General features: G+C 41.1%; 2 protein-coding genes across 18 annotated transcripts in view; both read right to left on the minus strand.

Annotated features, from left to right (window-relative positions):
* LOC135252623 (nebulin-like) overlaps positions 1–14,617 on the minus strand; it is a 57,129-nt gene extending 42,512 nt beyond the window's left edge. For 12 of the 17 annotated variants that reach the window (XM_064330911.1, XM_064330916.1, XM_064330922.1 and 9 more), the window contains exons 1-8: positions 13,782–14,615; positions 6,875–6,956; positions 6,711–6,782; positions 3,956–4,057; positions 1,905–2,015; positions 1,298–1,408; positions 862–972; positions 447–557 (exon numbers count right to left, since the gene is read on the minus strand). In XM_064330911.1, the coding sequence (XP_064186981.1) occupies positions 447–557; positions 862–972; positions 1,298–1,408; positions 1,905–2,015; positions 3,956–4,057; positions 6,711–6,782; positions 6,875–6,956; positions 13,782–13,810 (729 nt within the window). In that variant the 5' untranslated portion in view covers positions 13,811–14,615. Of the gene's footprint in view, positions 1–446; positions 558–861; positions 973–1,297; positions 1,409–1,904; positions 2,016–3,955; positions 4,058–6,710; positions 6,783–6,874; positions 6,957–13,781 lie in introns of all 17 variants that reach the window. The other 5 variants (XM_064330920.1, XM_064330919.1, XM_064330908.1 and 2 more) reach the window with 3 other exon arrangements.
* The window catches only part of LOC135254091 (LIM zinc-binding domain-containing Nebulette-like), a 28,422-nt gene continuing 21,504 nt past the window's right edge, over positions 13,843–20,760 (minus strand). Inside the window, exons 3-7 of the mRNA XM_064334043.1 lie at positions 19,851–19,935; positions 14,653–14,760; positions 14,513–14,548; positions 13,959–14,072; positions 13,843–13,869 (exon numbers count right to left, since the gene is read on the minus strand). Of these exons, the coding sequence (XP_064190113.1) occupies positions 13,843–13,869; positions 13,959–14,072; positions 14,513–14,548; positions 14,653–14,760; positions 19,851–19,935 (370 nt within the window). The remainder of the gene's footprint in view (positions 13,870–13,958; positions 14,073–14,512; positions 14,549–14,652; positions 14,761–19,850; positions 19,936–20,760) is intronic.

Consider the following 20,760-nt stretch of genomic DNA (forward strand, 5'->3'; position numbering starts at 1 on the left):
ACTTTGATGTAAAGAAGGTGCAAAATGGCACAATGAGAAAATGATGCCTGTGTGTACGTGGCGTAATGGTGTAATGGCGTTTCAAATAAATGAATCATATGAATTGAATATATTTAAACCCTTTAGAGCTTCATAATAGTCACGTGCATTGGCTAGGGTGCTGGAGCTCTTATGTTTCATTTTTCCTCATTCCTCTCCCCAAGTTGGAATGTCCAAGCGCAGCAGAACTGAATGCCTTTTGCCGAAATTCCCTCCGTAAAAGTGGGAGGGCACATGGTACCCTGTGCTCCCTCCATAGTACCTGCAGTCAGCAGGCTTTCCTTTGCAATGGGCAGTACAGTAGCTGAGCTGCTGAGGCTACTGTGCCAGACGACTGACACCTGGCAAGGCTGACGTTGGCACCCAATTGATGAGAGGAGTTGCTGTTGATCAATGAGACTGGGTACCTCGCTCTGTAACTGGGAGGCCTCTTTGGCATGTTGTGTCTCCAGGGTCTCGGGCATTTTGGAGTACAGAGAGCTGGACACATTCTTCTTTCCGGCCTCCTTGTATTTAGCCTGGAGCACATTGACAGACCCTTGCATTTATTCACTTTATTGAACCACTTAGGTCAACTGAGAACTCAACTCTCGTATGCAATGGTGACCCAGGGCAATCAAAGTGGGTAGAAAAATGCGGGGGATTGTTAAGCCAAATAGAAGTAGTGGGGGTGAAGCAAAACAGAAGGGTGATGTCTCTCTCTTTCTCTCTCTTGCTCTCACACATACAGAAACACACACACACACACATACACAGCATGTTATTCCATACATTTGTGAATCACTGTGAGGAACAGTGAATATTAATTCTCAGTCCTCTCACCTCACTCTGGTGTTCTGACACCACTTTGGCAAACTCAGTCTCTTTGGTTTCTGGCAGTTGAGAATACAAGGAAGTAGAAACCTCTTTTTTCCCTTCCTCTTTGTACTTGTTCTAGAAAATAAGCCAAAGACTCATAGATTTCATATGCACTGATATCATATTTCACAAGCTTTTCATCTAGCTAAAGAAATTATTATATGTTCCCTAGTTCAATAAAGGTTACTATAATGTCATGTCATTTATAGAGCAATGCAGTTTGGAGAATATTCCCTATGTTATTTAGATTCAATGTGCACTTATATATAATTATATACTGTACATATAGTATTTTGTATAAAGAGGAAACACTAACTAGTTGTAGCTCCCCTGGAAGCAAACAGTTTCTGACAGCTTTTAAATCTGCAAAAAATTCTAATACTTCTGAGGTTTGCCATACCTCACTCTGCAGGTCTGAGAGCTCCTTCACAAACTGGGTCTCTGTCGTCTCTGGAAGCTGAGAGTAAAGGGAACTGGAAATGTCCATTTTCAAGCTTTCCTTGTACTTGATCTGGAAAAAAAAACCAGCAAGACATTTGCAGTGTAACTGGATATTGTAATTACTTTGAATGTAATATTAATTTAATAATCTACTTGAGCAAATATCTCAGACTGTTACCAAGTGATGCGATTTAGAAATGGCACAATGGAGCAAAGAATGCTATTAATTAAGAGCATCTGCTATGGCATTGAACACAAGGTCTGCTGAATGACAGTGATAAACATCTATTCTGTTGAGCACCAGCTCTCCTGAATGCAAGTTAGACAGAAGGCCAGATGCATTTTTTAGCCTCCGCAAGACTTATTTTAAAACTTTACCTAGTTTTAATTTAACATTTACCACGGTTAAGGTAGTATGACTCTAAAGCATGCGAGTACAGAAATGGACTGTTCGTGGAGGAGGTCGGAAAAGGGGTCCACATTACTAATTTAAACATCTAGCCTCTTTGGTGCACTTCAGTGAGTTTGTCACAAAGGCTGTGACACCTGACTGTCGCAATTTTTACCTCGCTCTGTAACTGAGAGACCACTTTAGCGTGCTGTGTTTCTAGGGTTTCAGGTAGCTGGGAGTACAGAGAGGTGGATACCTCCTTCTTGCTTTCCTCCTTGTACTTCATCTGAAACACATCAGCAATTTTGTCTCACTAGCACCCTGAAAAGAATACTGTGGTGTGTAATAATATCCTTGAAAAAAATGCCAGAGGTTTCCTCAAACCACGTCAACCACAGAACTCCCCACAAGATGCAGTGTTTTTTCAGTTTCATTAAAGTCATTATCAAGGACAGATAACTGATATCAGGAGATGTAGCTGAAAAAAATGGTGCTGCAAGCCAAACTTCTTCTTACATCACAGTTAAGGTGATGCTGTGTATTTGAAAATCAGATACCATATATAGGAAATAAAAGAATGATATTTTACTGATATTTTATGAGAGATTAATTTTGTTGTTGAAGCTCAAAAGTCTTTCATTCCCAAAAAAAGAATTGGCAAAAATAATATAGTTTATATACAAACAGCATTATGGTTTAGTAGGAAAGTGTTCTCAATCAGCAATACACATTCATACACTTACAGGACATAAAGCTGTGTGAGAATGTTCAACAGTGTAAAAAAATTTAAATATCTTGCATATAACTGGCAAAAACAATAAGATAAAATAGACCAATAAGGAATAATTCTCAAAAGATCAATAGCAATACCTTATGATGTTTTAAAATATTAGTCAATTATTGCAACTTCTACCTACACTGTATTCTACAGCCTACTGTAAAAAATTCCCCTTTTTTAATGAAAATAAATAATTGAAATATTCTGAAATGTATACAAAATACTGACATACATACACTGACAAGTTATATTACTCCAATTATTATGTTTAACCATACATGAATAGGCCCTTTGCATAGGGGCTTCAGTATGTAGCATGTCTATCTTAAATAAGTGCTTTAGGTATCGTATATCTGCAGTGCCTTTTTCGGGCAAAAAAATTGAAAGACACTTTTCTTCTTTAATGAAATCTAAAGTTTGATGTTGGCGAGAGTGGAGGACTGAGAGTAAGGAGTGGAGTTTATTTCACGGTGCTTTGATGGCTCGACTATCCGACATCTTGCTGCGTGTCTGATAGCTCCTTGGGGCCGTGATTCAGCGCCTTTGATGGGCTTGTTTTCAGATGGGCTTCGAGTGTACTTATGCACGGTCAGGCGCTCCGACTCGCAGACTCAGAAGTGTGAAGACTGATCTTCGGTTCGTCTGAAGTCCGGAACCTCCGGCTTCAGACCCGCTCTGTTCTACTTCAAGCTCTCACTCTACATAGAGTCTGTACTTACAGGGTATTAGTACGCTCGGTTACATCTAGAGTCGGTATCAGAAAGGTGTGAAGAGTGATATCTGTGCGGCTTTGGCAGGGACACAGGAACATTTTGAGCTAGGAAAACACTTTTAATTTTAACGTATAAATTCTGGTTGTATGTGTTGTACGTCATGTGTTCCAAGTTGAACTATGCGGTTGTTCCCTGCACTTGGACCGGTACTTCCCTCTAGGGGTTTCGTCATACTTGTTCCTGGTTATGGTTATACACTTTGTTGTATGTCGCTCTGGATAAGAGCGTCTGCAAAATGCCTGTAATGTAATGTAATGTCTCATTGGCCTAGAAAGCTGCGCTGACTACTTTGATCTACTTTAATAATATATGCTCTTTTGCGCAAGTCACCCATGACCCCTTATGCAGACCATAGCTGTCCCTGACTGAATGTTTCCATGCCACAGCGTCCCATTGAAAACGTCCCTTGTTTCTCAAAATGACTACGGTTGCCAGGGGATACGCTCGGCTGGAGGCCAACGTGTGATGGACAGAGTCATCGCTCTGTGCGTTCCGGGTGATGGAATGTTGCCCATCTACGCTGCACCAGAGGTGGCTGACATCACAGCAGGCTGATAATGGCAACAGAAGGAGCAACCCCGTTTCTCGCTTTCTCTTTCAAAACAAATAAATGATGACAGACAGGGCCCTCCACTCATGCAGGCTAACGCTAAGCATTCTGAGGTGTTGTCTCACCTCGGAGATGTACTCCCCCAGGTTCTTGGCATGCTGGAACTCAATCTCAGGGACAAAGAGGCTCTGGCCCTTCGACTTTTCATACTCTTCTTTATATTTGATCTGGAAGGGAAGAAGTGGTGAACAGCAGCTAGTCCTGAACCATATCTACAGTTTACTCATCAGATCCAGGTCTAGCAGAGAAAGAGTTAAACCCAGGAGGCACTAAATAGGAAATATGACTCTGATCTCAGTGCTGGGTATTCGAATGCTATAAAGCAGCCATGTAATTGAGTTACCCTTCAAATAAGCATCTCTGCATCTTCAGCAGACTACCTCCACTATATCATCTTAATGACTCATCACATCAGCTCTAAATGGACTGTCGTACACACTGTAGGAATGCTTTGCACAACACTAATTTCACAGTGGATGGAATTTAGACGCACCACATTTTAGCCTTTCGTTGGAACAACAAACTTAAAAGGTGCTTATGGCTGTTCTCAGAAAATAATCTGCAGATTACCTTACAATTAGCATTTAGCATGTATTTTTCACTCAAGCTTGAAATGAAGTTTTCCACAAAAAGTCAATAAACTTCTTTAAGTGCTTGCCCGGATGAGCCAAGTGCACATTAAAATAATGGGCCTTACGTAGCAATAAACACACACAATGGCCAACCAAATACTTTCCCTTGGTTGTACTATCTAATGAAACCACCTTGAGACCAACGTGCCTTGAGAGGACATTATTCTGTCATTACTTTAACCAAATGTGTGCTAATTTCAGCATGAAATAACCTTTGTAAGCTAAGAGAAAGTCCAGGCCAAAATGGTAAGTGGGGGTGGACTGCATTCCGTCCAGGCTGAGATATCTTCTATAGTTATTAATACGCAAGGGACAACTGCTCAGAAAGACTGTCTGCGAGAGCGAGTCCATTTAAGTCTGACAAACAACATGACTGGCAGGCAATGGTAAGTAAATGACCTGGCAAATAAAGTGAAAAGTCCAATGAAATGGCAAATAAACACAGCACAAAATGAACAACAATAAAGCAAGTGTGCACTGAAAACATTTACAATGAGCAGCTGCTACGCGTACACATTTCAGTAGTCAAATTTGGTGATGTATTCTGCTGCTTTGTTTTGGCAGAATGCATTCAAATAATTGTGTGATAAGGGTACCTATTTTTCCTATCAAATTATAAGAGGCTTTTTGTATGAGTAGTGGAGCATTATTTTCAAAAGGCAGAAACACTCCTACTGAATCTCCACAATGACTAAAAGTTACATTACCATTGAACCACCAGCACTATAATTAGCAAAGACTTTTAGACATGTCTAGATTATTCAAAATCACCAACAGATAGGTGGTATTTATGCAAATTGTGCCACAGCCAATTTGTTTATTAACAGAAATGGGAATACAATTACACACTCTGTCTAACGCAGCCTTTTAAAATTTGGCAACCTCTATTTGTTTTCTATAAATGACCAAAGTGGTGGAAATGTGCTATGTGGCAAGAATGGCCATTTGGTGTAATTCAGCAACCAGGATAGAGCTATTAAGGAAAATCTAGGCATAAAAAATCCAAGAGCCAAAATTTTGTCTCATTGCAGGAAATAATTGAACAAATGCGTATGCTGTCATTCAATGATGAGCAACTGAGTTTCAATCTCTTCATGAAAATATCAGCATCAGATTTGGCCTATAGAAAAGGTAATTTAAGGCTGTTAAGAAGTGCATTAAGATGACAGACAACAATTATTCCAATTTCTGAAATAATCCATGCATTCATGTTAAATTATATTCGTTCTATATTTTGGTGATTGTAGTTTCTTTCAAAACTCACACTTTTATTGTTTTAATTTCAGTGCTGTTTCGATCTGACAATGTTCAATACTAAAGAAGAGACTCCAGCTGTTTTTCAACAATCTTTCATTTTGAATAGTGGCATTTACAAGCAGGTTGCCACACAGTACTCACTTCAACCTGGACATTTCATAGAGGGGATAAAAATGGAAAAAATCCAATCAGTTGGGGTCAATTGGGAAAAACCGGGAGGTTATTCCCAGAACCCTTACAGAGCAATCAGCTGAAGAGCATGCATGACTTAGATGTGTTCAACTGTCAGCTAATGATTATTCTATACCCTTAAGAATTCACAGTGCTACAAGAGAGAGCTAGAATTACCCAGAGAGAGGGTTTATCTCACTGACAGCAACTGGCAACCTTAGGGAGCTTGGTATATAATTGTGACTCCAGAGCCTGGCCTATGTTTGCGGTGCAGTGCTTTACCAGCTGAGACAGTTGTCTTGTTTTTCACTGTCCAATGCTTTCATTCACTGAACAACGAACAAGGCCATGTCAAGCGCCTTATCTTCACAGCAGTTGATTAGAAGGATGCACTGTAAGGTCGTGCCTAAAGTATATATTTCATCTAACCTCCTTTGTCTTTCCTGAGATAGGCCGACCCCCACTTATCACCACACTTAGTCCCCCAAATCACAAGCCAAAGTTTCTTATTCTCCAAAAAGCCACAGCAAATGGGGATTATGGCAGGTTTCTCTCCCAGCCCCCTCTCCCAACAACAATCCAAATTAATGACAAACGGCCATGGGCTTAATCAAAGGTTTTATATCATTAAATACACCACAGGTGGCTCCTGGCACTACCTGGAGCCCAAACAGAAAATATTGTGACACTGGTAATAAAGGATGAAATTCAAATCAGCTGCTGTCTCATGAGAAGAGCACAGAAGCAGGTTTATACTCACATCACTTATTATCAGACTGCACCTCCTGGCGAATTCCACTGTCGGGTCCTGGACAATGGGCTTACCGAGAGGCTGCGGGGAGACACAATAACCATAGCACTTCACAATCACTCTCCGGGCCAAGGTCACGTGAAAGTCACCGGGAGAAAAGCGGGCGACCTCACCGTAGTTGTTTCTTCACCCGGCCCCTCGGCCGCCTCTAGCCCCGCTGCCCCCGTATCGCCGTCCATTCCAGCGACCGCAAAACTGAAAAAACAGAAAAGGGGAAAGTTGGATTCGGAGGCAGAGGACGAGGACGGAGGCGCGCTCCTCTTCGGTGGCTGCACCCAAGCGCTAAGTCCCACGTTCTGGATGCCTCTGGCTGGCTCGTCGTCGCTCTGTCAGGGCACTGTTATCAGGTCTGGTTACCGGATTTAGACCCTACTTGGGTTTTTATCTCAGCAATGCCATGCGGTTGAAGCAGAAGGCAGTTTGAGGGGATTCACAGCTGATGTCGTACGTAGAAAAGAATTCCACAAAGCTTTCCCCTTTTTAGTCTCCTTTTACACTTCATACTTTCAGGTAACTTCTTGTATTCTGAACAAAATCGTTCAGTGTTGTTTGGACAGACATGCTAGTTAGCAGTAACAAAAAAAAAAGATTTATTTGTAACTTTGGCAGAGGACAACTGAAAGACAAGGTCAAATGATAAGGACTTGCAACAATAACATGGAAAGACAAGCCCAACATGATACTTTGTCCTACTTCAAAACAAAGACTGATTGAAGTTCCTCCCATAAATTCTGCAACAAGGTATCTCAGAATTTTGAATTTGTCACATTGTAATTCAAAATTTCATAAGCTTATATTTCCCCATGAAACAGCTCTTGACAGAAACAGACAGATTAAAATTTGTGGGAGTCAGCCAATGAAGCGAGTGGCCACAAGCAGTCAAAATCCTTTGTGCAAGCTAAACTTGTGGATCTGTAATTTCACAGTCGAACTCTCACATTTTAAGACATTAAGTCAGAAATTCACTGCAGTATTACTCTCCCCACCCCTCTTGACAATTGTATAGATGATTGATAGTGGACAGCACACATACTATGAAGGAATACATGATGACCTCCACACAATTCTACATATAAACAAACCTTCTAACAAATAAGTAGCAGTTTCCCTCTACACTCTGTATCAAAGGCAAACCTCATTGATTTACATGGCTTTATCAGGGTCTCCAGGCTATTGGCATCACTACATGTGAGTGGCGAATATACATTTCACTAGTATGTTGCTGTCAAGAGCATGTTCCAAGGACTGCAGGCACAGTAAATGGGCCTGAAATTCTAAATAAGATGACCACATATTTCTCTCAGGCAGAAAAGGGACCAGGGACAAGGTTATTTTTTTCCACCATAAATAAAGCCAGTTATTGACTCTCTTTTATTAGTTAATAGCCCAGTTAATGGTCAGTCATTTAAGCAGTGACATTAAACCTGAATGCCACAGAAACCTCTCTTACTCCATCTTCCCCTGGGGAGAGATAAGGAACCAAAGATCACATATAACGATCCTTTAAAGTCATTAAATGTGATTTTTATGATAGAACCACTAATGAGCCACTATTATCGTATTGTGTATTCACATCAGAATCACGTGTTGAATGCCTTCCGATGGATTTCTGCCCTGGCAATGTAAAAATAAGGTAGCAGCAGAACAGAAAAATCACGTTAGAGAACAGAAGGGAAAAGTCACGTTTTAACAGTGTAGACACCACAGACATATCTATTTTTAAAATAGGCTATTCTCATTCTGTACTTTTACACATCAAAAACCAAAACAAAAAAAGTTAAACTCAGCAAGTATTTTAGTCTTAAAATATTATTCTTATTACTTTTTTGTTAAATGAGACAAATATATTGCCCATGTGGTGAAACTATTTGCTAATGGGGTAAGAACATTGACAAGCAAACAGTAGCTTAAGCTAATACTTTCTAACTTGAGAGGGGAAAAAATTAATTGTCATTCTAAGACTAAAACACTTTTTAAGACTGACTTTTATTAAATGCAGAAAAGAGATTTTATGCTTCAGTGGGTTGATAATGGGAAAAGATGTAGAGTTTGGTACCTTGCCCAGAATGCAACAGGACTTACTCCCTTATCACTTCAGCACATTACGAAAGCAGAATAAATTGTATATTGCTACTGTAGGTCATTCACTTTGGAAATTTATATTATGGTGGAAGAAAACCTTAACACAACTGTGCCCTATAGCATGGGCCCTTCCTTCACAGTCACTTACACTAGACATCCTGATCATTGGTCCTCTCACAAGACAACACAAGTGGCTTTAAAACACTGATCGAATGGATTGAAAAGCTTCAGCCAATCAGGTGAATGAGGTCTAGCTGTGGGGAGCTTTGGCCAGGCTACTGCTACTGTGTAGTCCAGGTGGAGGCACTGACCAGATACAGGCAAATGCCAGCGATGGACACATACCGCACCTGCTTCTCATGCAAGAGGTAACTTTAGGTCTGGCTACATAACTGACAGAAAGAGAGAGCCTAAACACTGTTTATGCATTTTCCCCAATCATCATGTGTTATGTTAGCCTTAGCCTGTTTTCCAACTTGTGTCAAGTGGGCGAGCTTCATTCCTACAGGCCAAATTGTTCCCTGTGGTATCAGCGTAGCAAGAATGCTGCTTTGCTTATCTGAACAGCTCTAAGCTGGGCGGCCCCAGCACAGTTGATGCCCCTTTTCCCACTCACATGACTTTGTCAATGGCTGGCAGAGAAGTTTTAGCCAAGGCCTTTGGCAATATGTTCCAAAATGCAAATGCAAGCATAAACCTCTCAACCCCCGTTTAATGCGCCTGTTATTTTGCAGAGGTAGACGGTGTGTCATTGCCACTGGTATACAAGACAGCCACGCTATTCTCCAGCAGCAGTGCACTTATCTGGAAACCAGCATTACTGTGTTCTATTCTGGATACAGACAGAAGCACTGAATGTATTCTTGATGCTAAGGTGAAATGGTCTGGGCATAGCATGTCACAGTCCACAACTGGCTTAATGTCAACACTCTTCCCCTCACTGGCTATCGTGTGATAACCACACCACACCTACGGGGATCTGCAAAACACTGAAGTTATTGTGCATCTGAATCATTTTACAGACTCTCAATGGCAGATGGCCCCTTCTCCTGTTACTAGAGCGGAGAATCAGCAGAGAAGAGAATACCAAGGGCACTGGGGAAAAGCCTTGCAGTATAATTCAGGCACAGAAGAAGAAATGAAAGGCGTGTCTGAAAGATAGACTAGTGTTCAGAACCAATTAGCAAGTTACTCTTAGTAGTATATGATAAAGTTTAATTGAATTATTTATCATTTGACTGGTAGATGACTTTGTGTTAAATGTGTGCTGAAAAGCCTACATTTCAAAGTTAATTCCAGGGAAAAATCTTAGTTTGACAGCTATTGAAGATATATAGTACTAGCAACAGTATATCTTTCTCTGGGTTTACTTTATCAAAATGTAACCCCAGGTGCATTTTAAATTGCTCACATTTTACACTCCATTCCAGCTAATATCTGCCTTTGTGCTGAACTGTGTTCCTACGCAGTCCCAGATGAGAATCCCACATGTTGCCAGTCACAGATTCACAGCTCAAACCCAGGCCCATATTCATAAAGGATCAGTTTAGCCTTTTAGCTCATAATGGATAAGGTTTGAATATGTTCAAGGTAACATAATACTACTCTAGACGTTTTATGAATATGGGCCCTGTTCTCTGTATTAAAAGTCTACGGCACCTCTTTTGATCCAGGCGTAGGTCTAAGGATGCCGTTGCTAATTTGTTTGTCCCACAAAGAATATGTAAATAGGCAGGCACTCTTTGCCCAGCAGACTAGCCCAAAATTGTGTACAGCAGCTTTCTCTGCGAGGAACAGAACACAAATGGAAGTTCAAGTGCAATTAGTCGCAGGCAAGCAGATCAAAGGCTCTTGCCATTTAAAATCTCTTTTCATTAAAGGAACAATGACCGAGGGTGCTTCCGACTCTCAGAATAACTCACCATCATAAAGCAGATGAGGGAAAACATGCAATGAAGGTCTATAATCAGCTTTAATTTTGTTCAAAAATTAACTTTATTTTGCGAAAATACATTATTATTATTATTATTATTATTTATAAGAATTATTAAGCACAGATTTGAAACCATTTCAGATATAAGGGTAACACATGTTCTATATTTATATGAAGTCACATAACGGCATTATGTCCCACTGATTTTATGGCCATATCTGGGCAGCTGACGAAGAAGAAAAAAACAATGGCTATCTCAAAGAGCAGAGGACACAGCTCTGCTCTGGCATTGAGCCACAATGGCCGACAGTGCAGAGGAAATAAAGCAAGCCCGGTGTCCAGAGCCAACAGGAAGTGCATGGCCTGTCCACCCTCAGTAGGTTGTTACTGTTGTGAAGAGTATTGTCCTGAGCAGACAGGTATGACCACAGTAACTGCCTGCTGCAGCCATAATTTTACAGTGCAGTGGAAAATCCAGCTGTGCAGGCATGTAATGCAAGGTCAGTGTATTACAGACCGAATGTCAGACTGATGTCATAGTTAGTGCATGTGTAAGTCACCTATTAAGTGTAAAAGAATGACGATGTGCATTTTCTCATTTGTTGAGGTGCCACCACAGCGCTGCTAACAGCTTCAGCTGTCCGTGTTCTTTGGGAAATCACTTTGTGTTGTAATGATCCTGCACAGTTGAGCCGGTAAGTTCACAACAGAAGATGGGGCGGTGCAATCATTCAGAGGTGGGCTGTGGCACATCAGATCAGTTATACGCATTGAGCATAGAGTTAGAGGGAAACGTAAGCTGAAATTCATACAGTTAGTTAGAACCAGATGTAATGGCCTCACTATGGAGAGCCATGAGTCATCGCTGCGTCTTAGAGCTGCATATTAGAACTCATTATGGTTCCTTTCTTTAAAAATAAACTGACGGATCAGCAGACTTGCAACAGTAAAAGGAAAATCAACTCCACCCATAATCTTTTCTTCTATGCAAACATCTACAAATCATGTTGAGTTCAATCTCTCCATGTCTGGGCCAAAACTGACCCCAAAGACATAATCAAAACCAGAATCTGCCCTCAGATCTCTTGATCTCCTCTGTCAACAGACAGCAAAACAGACACAGGAACTCACGTATGCAGAATGTGCCCCTGAAAGCCACTGATGATGTGGGGATGTGGAAGACCAATTATGGGGCCCAGAGGCCAGCCTTTGCTTTATCTGATTAGTGAGAATGGGACATTGGGGAAATACTGCAGTGCAATAGTCCAATAAAGTTTAAGACAGTGCAGTGCATTAGACAGAGTGTAATGGGAATCTAAAGTCTTTTAATGCTCCCTGCCCTGGCTAGTGGAAAGCACTAGGGCGAGGTGGTCAGGGTGTTGAGCTGTAGCCGTAATAATCACAGGTTTGAATTGTGCATAAATTAGTGTTGTTTCACTGTTCAGAAAATAACCTGCATTGGTACAGCAAAAACTTGTTAAAAGCCTGATTTCAGAGTGAATTCAATACCAATAAACATCAGCATATTCACTCTGAAACAGCAAAATAGTGCATTTACATACATTAGCTTGCTTTTGAAAATATACTATGTCTTCAAATCATCATCTTCCACGGATGAAGGAATGCTACAATGAAGCGGAAAAACCTGGAAGCATTGACATATTTACAGGATTTCTAAACAATAACATTTTAGACAGGTCCAAAGATGTCTGTCAAGATTCAATATTTATCACTGAGATTTAGGGCTACTTTGGGAGTGATGCCCCCCAGGACACATAAGGTGGCCTGAGCCAAAGGATTTGTATTAGCCGTTAGTATAGCATCAGACACTGGCTAAATAGGGCAGCCATCTGCCAACTTTGTCTACTGGTCCATTTCAATTAGAGCATGTAAAAAAACACAGACTAAAGAATCAAAGTGTCAAAGGGGGAATTTCTGAAATAATGACAAAAGTAGCCCCACACAAAGATGGTCTGTCTGTTTCAGCAACACCGTGTGCTGATCAATCCAACCGAGCATTTCCACACAACTCTTTTGGTGTGTGGAAAATATCTGTGCTTCCACTTCTGTACTGACAAATATACAAGAATCCACACTGTGAATGGCGCTCACCCAGAACACTGTTGGTAGCCTGGAACGTATCATCAAAATACACAAGTTTTAAGAATTTGAATTCTTTACTGCTTGGAATTGTTACTTACATTACCATAGCTGTATCTTGCTAATAAGCTACTCTTTTTTAAAGCTATAATCCACTGTTTAAATTAGACCAAATAATCAGTATCTCATCAGGATCGGTATGTCCGGTGAATTGTACTTTGAGCTGCATTCTGTGCATGAAATGTTCTACATAAATAAAGTTCATTCATTCATTCATTCATCAGGATGTTTCATTGATACATATTTTTTTCAATGACCTGCCATCTTTAGTGTCTTTAGTAACTGGCTAAAATGGTTCTGGCCCTTCTCATGTCAGTTCAGTTGACTGGTAAATCCATACCATGACTCTGTGTTTCCTATCTCTGAGGTACTCTTTCGGAGGACCTATTGTATATGCTGATTCATTTTCTATTACGTTCTCCAGTTTTAATTTTGTCGCAATCAAGAGGTATCGAGAATCAATTTTCACACTGAGCATCGCATCCAGGATCGCAACTGCACTGACGGTGACGACACAAGGGATGGCATCCCTGATGAGGCCCCCCTTCAGCCGAATCCAAGCTTCCACTGACAGTGCAAGGAGGAGGCAGAAGCTCCCCTCGGCTCTCTCTCATCCTGTTTTCCCAGTGTTAATTACCTCCTTGTCAGCTTTGTCAAGTGGAGGTTTAGTTAATAAAATAATGGACTACTGTTATAAAAATGCCAACCCCCCTCCCCCCACGTCACCTCCCTCTGAATTAATTAACATTTGAGGATTTAACATTCTCCTTTTTCAGGAATTACGCGGCGGAATAATGTGATTTCACGGTCAGGTGATGCCGACAGCGGGACTGGGCTCTGCTTACCTGAGCCAGCTGTGAGGTGCCTGTAGCATTCCTCGACATCACATCTGGAGCAAGTCACGGATCAGGCATGTCCTGTCATCTGGGCGCACTAGGAGACTCGAGAACAGCGATTCACACATTACTGCGCAGTTTCGGGCAGATCCATGATATGACTCTGGTTCAGCTGATATTTCTCACCTTGGCGTGGGCGGGACGGTTGCTCCGTGATACTCGGTGTGGTGAGGAGGACTTATCATCGCAGTCATGTACCGGCCCAAAAAAATTAAGGGCCCCACCGGACAGTTGTTCTGGCTTATTGCGGAACAGTTACAGGAACCCCTTCAAAAAGGTGCATCTCAAGGGGTTTTTATTCTGTTAAATATATTTTAAATGTATTTGTTCCTTGTGTTAAATAAATAGATAAATGGACTTCAAATGACATGAAATGTTCAACATAGACTGCTTTTAGCAGAGGAACTGACACTTGGAGTGAAAAAACATACATATGTGAAGAGACCATTCTAAATAGGAAGAGATACTGTGTGTGTACTTTTTGCATTTTGCGTGTCTCCGCTGACCAAATGCACCGCCTGAAACACACACACACACACACACACACAGGCATACAAACAAACACATACACGGACACACACACAAACTCATTTAATTTGCCACAGTCCACTTCCCAGCACCTTCATCCCACTCTTGAAGGCACAGGCGCACATTTTTATCTAAACCCCCACCAACGTTACGTAACATACTAATGAGGATGAGCTGGCCTCGGTGGCCTGTGGGAGGGGCAGACAGAGAGGGGATGAAGGGCCATGAAGAGGCCAAGGCACGCAGGAGTGAATAACTGGGGCGATGGGTGGAGGGGGGGACCCCAGCATACATTGCTGATCTGCTCTTGGGTCTTCCTCAGTCTCTGCAGCTCTGGTGTGTCCGACACAATGCTGAAGCCTCTGCCCTTGCTCTCCTCAAAGTCTTTTTTGTATTTGACCTGAAAAACAGAAAAGACATACAAGAACAAGAAAAACAAATGAATCTTTTTAAAAAGCAGTACTCCATAATTGTTTATTGTACCATTTTATCTAGCAGGACAGGAAAATTAATTATGGACTCAACTGATTCATAGATTTGCATTCAGCATAATGTCAATATGTGACTAATGTGTGGGATTTATCATTGGTCATTAAGCCAGATATGATGATAAAATCTGTTGGTTATTAGCAGTGTGACATGTATGCAGAGTTTTTGATAGACATATAAAAATTTATAGCAGCCAGTCCCACAAGATGGTGCACTTCAAGGAGGAAGGGATCTCCGTTGGTGATATACACGTCATCACACACCTGTGACCCCTCAAGCCAATCAGCGCCAAAGTTACATATGAAGCGTCGTCCTCTGACTCAATGTCTTTGCAAGCTTAACTAGTGGACTATAGAGTGGAAAGAAGCAGTGCCTTGACATATTTTGGAGGAGAGACCATGACTGTCTACACTCTCCCAAACTGAGAGTGCTGCAATGAGAGCTTTAATTAATATATTTTTCAGATAATGACTATGTCCAGCTCAGAGCTGGCACTTGTCAAAATGAGGGACTCTTTTTGTCCGTCAGCCATAACTTCGTTTGGGACACTGTAATTGCTGAAGCTGTTGACTTATGACTCATCCATTTACTGTGGAAAATTACCTGTAATGGCATGGGTGGATATATACACACTATGTTTACAGTGCTTCACTTCGTGTGTCTATGAGTTTTCCCCTCATTGAGCAGTTTGGTTACTAAAGTCTAATAGGAAATGTGCAAATTAAAATATCAAGAATGAACTATAATCAACAAAGAAAATTATGAGTTTAACTAGAAGTTAGTAGTATTATTTTAAAGAGGTAACAGAAAGGTTTGATAACCAAATATGGGATGACGCATACTATAGATATTCAAAAGACGTGATTTGCTGTGTATTCAAGCCATTCTAATAAAGAATTTTATCTTTAAGAGAATGGTACTTGTCTAAGTGAAAACAGCATGGTGGCAGAGCATTAAAGTTGCTAAATTTGTTTAAATGAAAAGATTCAAAACTTAAAATTGATCATATACAAAAAAAAAATACTTTAGCAAAGAGAAAAATTGTTGCCTCTTGTGACATTGACTCCTTTAATAAAGCTCCCTAGCTTGTCAATTTGTTTAATACTTTCTTCACAATACCCATGTACACCAGTATATGTTCCCCATTTCTATGGATGAGTCTAAAGCACCCTATTGTAAATCACCACTCGAAAGCAATTTGTCTTACCAGTAAATCTAATCTACGTCTGGGTACAAAGAAGGAAGATTGCACCTCCAGTCATAAAGCACTCAGATGAAACATGGGACAATGGCAGCACAGCATGTAATTTTCGCTCCGGCATTAGCACTCTCTGCAGGCAACTACTTGCACGAGGAGCGCAACTGCATTTCCTCCATTATTCCAGGATAGCCTGGCTGCCTATGGCGACACGTGACGATTATCCTGTCTCCTTTCCACGGCCCTCCATTCTCTTTGGAGTAAGGAAATGGAAAATTTTGAACGTGTCACCAAATCCGAGAAATGGTGTTCGCTAGAATCAACCTGTCTGAATCCGTTTTTAATGTAGAAAGAAAATAAATAAATAAATAAATACATTTCAGAACCTGTCTGAACTAAAACGGAAGCAAACGGGAGCCTTTCTGATGCGTTGCTAGTCACAGATGGCGATTTTGTGAGAGTAACTCTAGACAGGGGCTAAATAATAACCAGCCTGTAAGCACACTATGCAATTGGCCTGCAGCACAAGCAGGATCCAGGAGGACACTCTGAGGGGAAGCGAGGGAGAACCGCTAATAGATAAAAACTAACAAGCATGGAGAACCTCTGGCAGCTTGAGTCTGCGCAAAACAGGGGAGCCATAAGAAATAGACCCTCTGCCATTCATCAGGAGACACAACAACCAATCAGAGGGGGGAGGAATTACTGCAGAACCAAATCAGCCAAAAAACTGTTCTGCAAGTGCCAGTCGTCCATATTCTCTTGTGTGCTAATACAGTTACAATGCTCTTGCCCGCTGGTTTAATTAATACATGTTACTAGACCGTGCCATTGGTTTTGAAGATTCAATTTGAGTTTATGGGACAAGTGGAACATGGTAGGACAATCAAATTGAACTTCAGTGAACTCAACTCATTTATGTCCTCCAAAGTAGGACATAAAACACCAGGGTTGGGAGCAAAGTCAAACGTTGGGTACAAAACAGCACTACCCTCACGCATCCCATTACAAAAGAAGAAAAACAATATAAAGCTATATCAAAACCATGTATGTGCAAGACAGCAAACAGAGTCTTTATAGTGAATGCATTTTAGCCTATAAAGCCTTGATAACTATGCGAAGGCCAGGGTCACTTCTTGAGCCAGTAGGCTCCAGATCTGTGACATAGCTACTCATATCATCATTAATTCAGTAACTCCTTCATGAATCTATTTTTTAAATTCCTTCATGTACCATTGTTGTTTTATATTATAATGGTATAATGGCAGTTTTCCATACCATAATACAGGGATACTCTAAAAGCTTAGCCAGGGGTTCACTTCTGTAATGAGGTGCAGGTGGCCTGATGTGTTAAAAACAACACAAAACACAAAAAGTAGTTACTTTGACACAAAATATGTTTAACACACAAGCAGTAACACAAAAACTATGTTAGATATGAACTAATTCTTCTTGAGAGTGTGTTCTGAAAAATATATCCATGACATGTTTGTCATTGCTTCCGTTATCATAATTATTAGTAGCCTCTCGTGATTCTGATCATTTGAACACAGAGATAGTGCAGTAAATGTCACATATCATTATTGTGTAGATATCTATATTTCCATAGTTCACTGAAACTCATGAGGCACTGCTGCCCACTCAGAACTTGCAAGAGAATATTTGATTCTTGCATTATTTTTTCAGTTTTTGTTACAAAAATTATCTCTCATGGCTTTCGAGAATTCCCAGTTGTTAAAAATGCCTCTGCAATCAAAGCATTCTGGGGTCTATTACCAGATGTAATGCATTTTGCATTGATACATCTGGGATGTCTCTTTGATGCCAATGTGAGTACATTTACCAGCAGCATTATTAAATGCCAGAACATGATAAAAGATAATGAGGGGTAGGGAAATCCAGAGGGGAATTTGTCCATGAAGAGAGGGGCTATTCAACGATTCATACAGAGGGTTCCCATAAACCTTTTAAAGCATTTGCCGATGACACGAAAGCGCACTAAGGCTCAGCGATGGCCGTGAGCGTGACTGTGAGCGGGACCGTAACGTCTTACATCACCGAGTAACACCGCCCTCCAGGTCCACCGTCTTGTAATGGATTACTCTTACCTGTCAGCTTTACAGATTAGTCACTTGGACCTTAAATAACCTAATTATTGCACAGGCCAATGGATTTCAGAATGTTTCAGAGAAGACTGGGAAAGGGAGTCAGCGAACAGTGCGCTTTCTGGCCGGCCCTGCATGTGCTTTTTACACCGCAAAAGCTTGAAGAGATTCAGTTGTGGCTCCAAGTCCAAATGCAAACAAGCTAATGGCAATTACGTTTCCTGGTATCCTGCAACCAAAAACATGCTCTGCTTTAATAACTCTGAGGGAATAACTGAATTAGGCATTCTGTCAGTAGTAATGAATTATAACAACATGCAGCTTACAGTATGCACCATATGCCTCTGGTCGATAACTAATGCTAATGACCCCAGGGTTCTGCAGTGTGATCGAGGTGGATACATAGGCACATATGGAGGAGAGGGGTCAGGGGACAGACCCATGCTACTGATGAAAAAGCTTTGAAATCCAATAATCTCTTTGTATTAATGAGACAATGGGGGAGCCCAGAACAGCATGAAAGCAGGATCTCCAAGGTTAATCTAAGAGGAATTAACTTTGTGGGAACAATGACAGTCTTATGCAGTAAGTCTCTGCAAAAACTGCAGAAGGAAATAAATCAATACACTACCTACACATGATTTGGGTGAGGGCTTGTAGTCATGTAAAAGTAATGAGTTTGTACCATTCTCACTTCTAAGACGCTGAAAATGCAGATGTGTCTTCACTGTGTAGTGAGGCAGGCCTTTCAAATATGAAAATCTGAAATCAGCCAAACAATTTTTTTATTTTATTTATTTCATAGGCAATGACCCTGTTTAAATGTGGCCTTCCCCAATTATGCTAAATCCTAATGTTTATTTCAAGTGATTATCTCAGAATGGTTTGAAACTGCAATCACTTGTCTGTGAGCAAATGAAATTCCGCAGAATTGGAGTGCAGTACATTTGAATCAGTTTCACAGTGCCAATTGGGTGCATTTGCGCATGTACTTGTACATGTCAATGGAGATATGTTCAATAATGTTAGGGGTCAGTAGAATTCACAGTGAGTGGGCACAGTCTAAATATCAAATTCAAAAGTTCCATCTTCTCATAATTCTGAAGGTTAAGCACTCTGGTACTTTGAAACTTAACCCATACACTCAACCCATAAAGAGCTGGTTCCAGTCACTTTCAAAGTACTATTACAATTTGATGTGCTTATTTGATATCATTACCAGGGTAACTACGTACCTTGCATTTTACCCAGTAACACTTTTGTAAATGAAAATTAAATTGCATGCCGAAGGGGATCTGAGAAGTGGGAATCTATCTCCCTTTCTCCCTGCTTCTCCCTCTCTCTCACTCTCTCTCGAATTTAAATTTCAATTTGGTTTATTGGCAGGACAATTACAGTCACATTGCCAAAGCAACGCATACAACCCACAGGAACATGAAAACCAGACGTACAACATGCAAGTATGACCCACAATGCTCACTCTCTCCCTCTCTCTTTCCTTTATGCAGTTGTTTAGGGCCACAGCCATCCCTGTCCCAAACTAATAAACAACATTCTTGTTTAGGGCCACCAAAACGCTGGGGCCAGCTCTGATTCCCATTGCTGCTCAGCACCCCGCTTCCCCTGCCAGTATGTGCATACAGCCCATTGGCCAGCATGCAAATCTCCTTGCTTGGCAGGCAGGTGCCTATTGGTTACCTGACTCTGCAGCTCACTCTGCTGCTTCAGGCGTAGGTTCTCGGGTGTGTCGGCCACAATGGTGAAGGACTGCTTTGGGTAGTGCCTGGAAGAGGGACGCACGTGTCAGCAACGTAAAGCCAGTTGTGAAGAATTACAAATTTCTCACAACATTGCTCCACCATTTATCACATCATCCCAACAACACTGCCAGAAAAATCTGCAGAGTGGAAAATAAAAAAAGTGAACCGCACATGTTAATAATAAGAAAAATAGCTGAAAACATATATTAAATAGCTGAAAACACACATTGAAGAACTGAAAATCATATAGTGACTTCACCTAGGTATCAGCATACGATTAAGCGCTGGTACAGTGAGAGGAAGGTCAACAAATAGCATCACTAGAGTGGGAAATCATACATAAGGTTATCTGTGCAGGCAGGCATATCTGAACAAATGCATCAGTGTTCTGGTCCAAAGCCAAGATTAGAAAACAATCATTAACTCAAAAAAAGTCCCTGAAAGTACAGATATGACGCATTCGCATTATCTGATCCATGTCGACAAAGGAGATTTTCAATGAGTGGAACTCTGAGGCCACAATAATGTCCCGGTTGCCTGGGACGCGAGAAGCTCCGCCCACACTGCTGTACGCGTGGCACATCAGGCACATACAAAATAAAACCAAAAAAGTGGGGAGAATTGGGTTCACAATGGCTGGCTAATGGGCTGAGGGGTCTGCTATAGAATCCCATAAAGGCTGGAGCCTTGTACCAAATGATGCAAAGCTATAAATGAGAGGGCAGGAGCTGCTGATAACAGGAGGAGCTGCCAGAAACATTTGCTTGTGCACAAAGGGTCTGGGGACATCAAAGGGGAACAGCACATGAAATACAGGCATCTGGTCACACCAGCACCTGGTGTCCTTG

Source organism: Anguilla rostrata, chromosome 4 (genome assembly GCF_018555375.3).
Source record: "Anguilla rostrata isolate EN2019 chromosome 4, ASM1855537v3, whole genome shotgun sequence".
NCBI lineage: Eukaryota > Metazoa > Chordata > Actinopteri > Anguilliformes > Anguillidae > Anguilla > Anguilla rostrata.